Consider the following 8,079-nt stretch of genomic DNA (forward strand, 5'->3'; position numbering starts at 1 on the left):
CCATTTTGGAAATACTAACTGCTAAATGGTTTACCTCGTTGTGCCACAGTACTTCATTTCTGCAAGCTTCATTAATGCAACACTGAAAACACATCAAAAGCATGTATCAGAGATCTCCCTAAGATGGATTATTAAGAATATTAATGAACAGTATAAATCTGTGCAATTTTTATGTGTTAATGTATTTTCATGTATTTTTATGTGTTGGTAAACCTGTGGGGTATCCATATAAATATGTGCAATTTAATCCTGTGATTAATGGTCCAGTTTTTTTCCCAAACTGTGATGTAATATTTTGTAGTTGTATGTGGATCGTTTATTGGTTATTTCTTGGTTATATTACAAATCAGTAGTTGGTATCAATGGCAAAGAATGGGGCATCTTCTTCAAATCCTATTGCTACATGGAATGCCCACAATATATCTATATTTTGTGATATTTGCATCAAGGAGGTTGAGGCCGGACATCGTCCGGGCACTCACTTTGACAAAGATGGATATGCAAATATTAGAGCTACCTTCAAGGCAGAGACAGGGCATGATTATGAAAGAAAGCAACTGAAAAATAAGTGGGATGCACTTAAAAATGAGTGGAAGTTGTGGAAAGAGCTAGTTGGTAAAGAAACTGGCCTAGGGTGGAATTCGAGCAAGGGTACCGTTGATGCCTCTCAGGAGTGGTGGAATAATAAAATTCAGGTTTGTGTATTTATTTTTTAATATGTATTATGATATCATGCAATATGGCTTAACCATATTCTTTCTTATTTGTAGATAAACAAAGAATATGGAAAATTCCGAAAAAAGGGCATTAGTCCTGAGATGGAGGACAAGTTAGATAGCATGTTCTCGAATACAGTTGCTACCGGTGAACATGCCTGGGCACCTTCCTCTGGAGTACTACCACCAGATACAAGAGATGAATCTATAGGACAAGTTGATTCAGATGATTCAGATGAAATTGAGACCATGCAGGATATAAGGCAAGCTAGTAGGAAGGGAAAAAAAGAGCGGCTAAGCAAGGAGAATTGCAAAACAAGAAAGGGAAAAAAATTGGAGGTGCTGCAAAACTTTGTGGTCAAATTGACCGTCTTGTTGAAGTTTATGAAACTAGGAGTTCTGCAAACTCATTGATGTCCAAACTGCATATAGGAAATAGTATTTCAGAAGTGTTAGCGACTGTTGCACAATTGCCTGGTTGTGAGCCACCTAGCGAGTTATGGTTGTTTGCTACATGTTTATTTTGTAGCGCAGAGAAGCGAGAGGTGTTTGGCACGATAAAAGATCCTGAAGTCCAGCTAACTTGGTTGAAATATATGTTCAACAAAGAACAATAGGGAGCTAAAAGCCTAAAACTATGAATTAGGACTATATGTGTGGTTGTACTTTGCATTAAGATTATGTATTGAATGTTACTACATGTTTATTGAATGTTGGATTATATGTTGAATGTTGAATTATGATTTCTTGTTAAACGTTGGATTATGACTTGTTCTTGAATGTCGGAGTATGACTTCTTAGTGATTGTTGGATTATGACTTGTTCTTGAATGTCGGAGTATGACTTCTTAGTGATTGTTGGATTATGACTTGTGGAATGTTGAATTATGTGTTAGGTTACAGGTGTATATTCAATATGAATACCTCTGATGATGATGTTCAGGATTTGGAGGATGGTGTAATTATATGCGCTGTAGCGAGAGCTGTTGAAACATATTATTTAAAATATGTCCACAAAACTCCGTGTATGAATTCTTCCCAAACAGGTAATATTTGGTTGATGGAAGTACTACAAGGAAATCATGTGCGATGCTATAGAATGTATAGGATGAACAAAGATGTCTTTTATAGATTATCCAATGACTTGCAAACTAATTATGGGTTGAAAGGTTCAAGGAAAATTAATGCAATTGAAATATTAGGAATGTTCTTACATATGTTGGGACATGGTGTGAAAAATAGATTAGCTCAAGAGAGATTTCAACATTCTGGTGAGACTGTTAGTAGATATTTTGGTGTTGTGTTAGATATCGTATGTAAGATGGCAATAGATATTATCAAACCGATGGATTCTGAGTTTCGTGGCATTCCCCAAGAAATAAGGAGAGATACAAGATACATGCCTTATTTTAAGGTAAATTTTGACTCGTCTTCTAACTTATTTGTAAACTATAAGTGTTTGCAAACTATAAGTGTAGGTTGACGATTTTCTTCTATGTTACTATTTTTAGGATTGTATTGGTGCCATAGATGGAGTACATGTTGAGGCTTCAATACCACCTCCGGATCAAGTTCCATACATTGGTAGGAAAGGAATACCGACACAAAATGTTATGGCTGCATGTAATTTTGACATGCAATTCACATTTGCTTGTGCCGGATGGGAAGACACTGCACATGATACAAGGGTTTTTTTATGCGTGCTACGGAATCCAAATTTAAACTTTCCAAAGCCTCCAAATGGTAATCTTCATACTTATTTATAACAATTTACATGCTTGCTTTGTATAATTATTACAATACAAAACAAAATTTTCAATTTTCAGGAAAATATTACTTGGTAGATGCGGGGTACCCACAAATGAGAGGTTATTTGGGACCATATAAAGGTGAAAGATATCATCTCCCGGATTTTCGTAGGGGTCCCGAACCAACGGGTCATAAAGAGGTATTCAACCACATGCATTCTTCTCTAAGGAGCATCATTGAACGAACTTTTGGGGTATGGAAGAAAAGATGGGCAATTTTAAGGGATATGCCTAATTACCCGTTCAATAAGCAAGTGAAGATTGTCATTGCTACAATGGCTCTTCATAACTACATACGGAGGTATTCTGAAAGTGATCGTCATATTGATGACCCCATGGACTATTGTGAAGAGAGCGATAGTAGTGATGATGATGATGAAGAATACCAAAATTATCAAGTTGAAGGATCCCATGAGATAGAAGCATTAAGAAATAGAATAGCAACAAGTTTGATGAATGCATCTAATTAGACTACTTTCAAGTACATTAACAATATTGTACTAATGAATCCTAGTTATTCAGTCTAAAATATTTCAATTGAAGTACTTTGTCATACTAATTAATATTTAAGATAAAGTTTATAAATATTTCTTTTTTTAAAATAAAGTATATTTAATAATTCACTTTTATTTGTTAAGAAAATTAAATTAATAGCGCATATAGTATTATATCCTTTTTTGTCATTTCACACAGTCACAGCTGTTTTACATAAAAGTTTACCAAACACCTTTTTTTCCAAAAGCACTTTTACAAAAATGTTTACCAAACACTCTGCTGGCTTTATTTCACAGCCGCTTATTCTCACAGCACAGCCGCTTATTCTCATAGCAGTTTTTTTTCAAAGCACAGTAATACCAAACCAGCCCTAAGTTTGATATTTGAATGGTGGTACAAAAATGGAGCTGCCAATGTCATATTATCTTTCTAATTGATGATCGCTCCCATGCTGTCTGTTCTTCAATTGTCACAATTAACTTGGACAACGTGGGCTTGAATGTTCAATTGAGTGGTGGACCAATGATAATTTTGGGTAAATTTGCATATTCAATATAGACTTTGATTTGACAAATTTGAAAAAATAATCAAAATTTAAATCTAAAATTATAGCCACTCTTTCCTTTTTGGAAAAAGACGGAGTTATAACAAAAAATTTATTTGAAAATACTAATATAACCTTAATACCCTTAATAACAAAAGAAAACTAGGGTTTGAAAACTTTGAGTTTTAATGATAAGAATAAAATAAAGGATAAAGTGAATAGGACCATGATTGACTTTTTAGTGTAAAAATGTGGTTTTTCGTTAAAGTGAACATTACCGGTGCTTTTCGTTAAAGTTCCAAATAACAACTCTGAACTTCTCACCTCTCGTCTCCTGCAGAAAATGGTTATGGCTTCTTCGGCAACTTCCAATCTATTCAAGACCATATCAATGGCAGACGCATGCCTAGTCTACCTCCCTTACCTCTCTGCCGCCAAACCACCAACCCATTTCTCTCAATTCTCTCCAAACCCATAAAGCTCCACCTCTCCTACACTCCCTCTTCGCTCTTCTTGTCGCAGCGGTCCCTTTGGAACAAAACCCACTTCCGTTGTCGCTTTCGTTGCCCAGACCTCGGACTGGGTTCAAAGCTATTTGAGAGGCTGGAACTGTCGAGGTTGCTCACGTGAGGCTTTGAATTTCTTTGGATTTGTTTTGTTGAAAGCTTTAGTCATGAAGGGTATTTTCGTATTTTCATATTTTTTTTTCTAGTCATAAATTTAAAATGATGATTATAATTCAATATGTAGTTCAATTTTTGATTATTTTTCTAAATTTCCTTGGCAAATAGGAGATTAGGATGTGATGATGGACTTATGGTTCATGGTCGGGAATATACCAACTTAGAAGACATTTATTTGATCGTATGGTATGCATGTTGTTCGCTTCAGAGTTCAGATGTGCCCTTGACATTGAGCCACATCAGTGGCGAATCTAAGATCGAACACGGAGAGTTTCAGTATTAAATATTTAAGTTTTTTATAATAGAAACATAATGCAAAGAGCACATAAAAATTTTCATTCACTAAGGCATTTTGTTGAACATTTTGTGGGCTTATTATTATCAATCGAATCATGTTGCGTACATGTCAACATATATCGGCATATACTGAAGCAATTTAATAAGTGTCATCTAGAGAATTTGTCGAGTGCACTCGACGGAACCTATTGAATACTACCGAGATATGTCTAGCACATTACGTCAAACATTTGATAGACACAAAAAGAATTCATACCAATAGTCAAAAGTCCACAAAAACACCATCACATGTGTATCCCGAGGCTCGGTGTGGTAGTCCAATGTAATTGACTAATTTGTGGACTTAAGGTTTTCATATGAATTGGAAAATAAGATTTCCACTACAGACTTGTTGCAAAAAACCTACAGGCTACAGAGCAAGAAACCAAAATATATAAATAAATAAATAAAAAATAATAGTCACTCAGTACTATGGTCTGTTGATATTCTTTTTTACTTGGAAATGAGAGGTCTTAGATTTGAATCACATGGATAACGAAATTAGGTTATCCATTATATGACTTAGTCGAATTCTCATTCTCTTTAGTGTAAAAACATTTATGCACTTAAAAAAATAAAATAATAATAATAGTTGTGAAAGCGACACCACGACGCTCCCCATGTTCACGCGTCCTGATGCCGTTGATTTCCATTTCGTCTGGTTCATTAGCACCAAGCACCGCCGCGATGGGGTCCCACCGCGCAGATTATTAGCCTCTCTGCCATTATGCCCCATCAAGATCAAGGTTCCTCTCATGCTAAGCTGTCCTAATAATTTCCAACCATATGTTGTGGTTTTTCAGTTAATAATTATGTTTATTGCAAATAAAAAAGGGCAATTTTTAACCAAAAAAAAAACAAAAAACATATAATAACTAGCCTTATTTCATTAAGTGTGGCCAGCTGTATGAATATTAAAATGTCATTAGCTCCAGGTCATATTTTCTTTTATAGTTTCTTTCCAAGCCTTCTTAGGCCGTCTTCCACGATTTTGGTCTTGAGTTTTCGTCTCATAGTCGCATATTCTAACCGAAGCATCTGAAGGTTTTCAGTGCACGTGTCCAAACCAACTTAACCGATTTTATCTCATCTTATATTTAATTATTGTCAATCTTACTTTATCTCGAATATCCTCGTTCTTACTTCTGTTCTTTATTGTGTTCCCACACAACCAATGGAGCATTTTCATTTTCGCTACCCTCCTTTTTTTTTTAACCGAAAAAACAAAAATAAAAATAACGTAGAAGGAAGCTTAATGGAGGCAATGACACAAAGTGCCTTCTTTTCTAACAAAACTTTGGTAAAGAGAGTGTAAAGTTTAAAATCATTGCAACTTTTTTGAAGAAATCTTTTTTTCTTCTTTCTTCGTTAAAGGCTTGAAGCCTAAGGAAAGTTTAAAGTGGTGGAGATTGCATTATAATCCTACATATCGTATATTGTTTTAGTTTATTGTACATGTCAATGTATATAATCATACATAAAAGCAGAATGCCATCATATGTAATGACGTATCCCAATTACATCAGCTAAGAAATTGATTTCTCTAAAGGTAAGTTTCCAAGAAAACATGTGTAAAAGACGAGGCAATTCATCGAATATATTCAATAATTGCCTTTAGTTTAAAAGAGACTATAACTTTTGAAAAAAAAACGATTATTAACCGTTAATGTATGAAAATTTTAGTGAAGCAAAGGAAGTGGCATGTGCTGGTAATATAAGTGCAAGAAAGGGTGGTTTGTGTAGCTCAAATCGAACTTGATTCTGCCTTTTTTACCTCCTTTCACAGTTTCACTATAAAGAAGCCCCCACCAAAACCAAACCTTGGGAAAGTACCATCTCTTGCTCCCATGGCAAATCTCACCTCCCTCCTCCTCTCTCTCACCACTCTCCTCTCTCTCCTCCTCCCTTCTCTCTCATCTAAACTCACCATCCCTCTCTTCCCATTCCCGAAACCACCGTCCACCGATCTACTCCAATCCCTCAACTTCCATGCCGCCGCCTCCCTCTCCCGAGCCCACCACATCAAAAACCCTGAAAAATCCCCCCATCCTTCTCCCTCCACCCAAGTCCCCCTCTTCCCCCACAGCTACGGCGGATACTCCGTCTCCCTCCGCTTCGGTACGCCGCCGCAAACCACCTCCTTCATCATGGACACCGGCAGCAGTCTTGTCTGGTTCCCCTGTACCAAACGCTACACTTGCTCCCAATGCCAGTTCCCAAACATCGACCCCACAAAAATCCCAACTTTCATCCCCAAACTCTCCTCCTCCTCCAAAATCGTCGGCTGCAAAAACCCCAAATGCGCTTGGATTTTCGGCCCCGAAGTCGAATCCCAATGCCCGAATTGCAACGACCCAACTCGCCAAAACTGCTCCCAAGCCTGCCCACCGTACATACTCCAGTACGGTTCGGGCATAACAGCTGGGATTTTACTTTCCGAGTCCCTGAATTTTCCCGAGAAAATTATCCCTGATTTTCTCGTCGGTTGCTCGTTCTTCTCCATCCGGCAGCCAGCCGGAATCGCCGGATTCGGCCGCGGAACGGAATCGCTGCCGACCCAAATGGGGCTCTCCAAATTCTCTTACTGCTTAGTCTTCCATAAATTCGATGATACCCCACAAAGCAGCGAGCTTGTTCTGTACAGCGGCGGCAGCAGCGCCGACAAACCCACCGTTTCTTCGACCCGAAGAAACGACACGAAAGCTCAGCGCTCGAGCTACACGCCGTTTCAGAAAAACCCAAGTCCTCCAAACTCTGCATTTCGCGAGTACTACTACATACTGCTCAGAAAAATCATCGTGGGCAAGAAACACGTGAAGATTCCTTACAAGTTTCTCGTCCCCGGAGCCGACAGCAATGGCGGGACGATCGTGGATTCCGGATCGACCTTCACGTTCATGGAGAAGCCGGTTTTCGAAGCCGTGGCGCAAGAGTTTGAGTCACAGATGGCGAATTACACGAGAGCAAAGGACTTGGAAACCAAAACGGGATTGAGACCCTGTTTCGATATTTCAAAAGAGGAGAAGTTGGAGTTTCCGGAATTGGTTTTCCAGTTCAAAGGGGGTGCTAAGATGGAGCTGCCATTGACGAATTACTTTTCGCTGGTTTCGAGCTCGGGGGTTGTGTGCTTGACGATTGTTACTGATGGGGTTATTGGTTCAAAGAGTAGTGGTGGACCTGCCATTATTTTGGGGAATTACCAGCAGCAGAATTTTTTTGTGGAGTACGATTTGGAGGGTGACAGGTTTGGGTTCCGGAAACAGAACTGTAAATGATGAGGCTCCGTCACATTAGACCGATTTACTTGAAACGGCTACACCGTTATTGTAACGTCAGGAAAAATAAAGAGTGCAAAACAAGTTTTTGTGCAGTGACGAGAAACGATGATGACAAGTTGTAGAGAGGATAATAATTGTGTTTTTTTTACATTAGTGATAATTTTTCACGATGGAGAAGAAGTTTTAATTTGCTTTCTCGATTGCAGAAATTAACCTTAAA

At 38.0% G+C, this 8,079-nt stretch overlaps 3 protein-coding genes across 3 annotated transcripts; all 3 read left to right on the forward strand.

Moving 5' to 3' along the window:
* Positions 1–362: 362 nt before the first annotated feature.
* Positions 363–1,438, forward strand: LOC126600419 (L10-interacting MYB domain-containing protein-like). The gene is made up of 2 exons (XM_050266993.1): positions 363–695; positions 771–1,438. Exons 1-2 carry the CDS (start codon positions 363–365, stop codon positions 1,128–1,130), a joined length of 693 nt encoding a protein of 230 aa, XP_050122950.1. The 3' UTR covers positions 1,131–1,438.
* A 108-nt stretch (positions 1,439–1,546) lies between these two features.
* LOC126600420 (uncharacterized) lies at positions 1,547–2,993 on the forward strand. Its single transcript, XM_050266994.1, has 4 exons — positions 1,547–1,761; positions 2,023–2,129; positions 2,227–2,458; positions 2,542–2,993. Exons 1-4 carry the CDS (start codon positions 1,581–1,583, stop codon positions 2,991–2,993), a joined length of 972 nt encoding a protein of 323 aa, XP_050122951.1. The 5' UTR covers positions 1,547–1,580.
* Positions 2,994–6,372: 3,379 nt separating this feature from the next.
* On the forward strand, positions 6,373–8,079 carry LOC126600479 (probable aspartyl protease At4g16563). The gene has a single exon (XM_050267040.1). The coding sequence runs from the start codon at positions 6,429–6,431 to the stop codon at positions 7,854–7,856; it is 1,428 nt and encodes a 475-aa protein (XP_050122997.1). The 5' UTR covers positions 6,373–6,428; the 3' UTR covers positions 7,857–8,079.

Source organism: Malus sylvestris, chromosome 14, assembly GCF_916048215.2.
Source record: "Malus sylvestris chromosome 14, drMalSylv7.2, whole genome shotgun sequence".
Taxonomy (NCBI): Eukaryota; Viridiplantae; Streptophyta; class Magnoliopsida; order Rosales; family Rosaceae; genus Malus; species Malus sylvestris.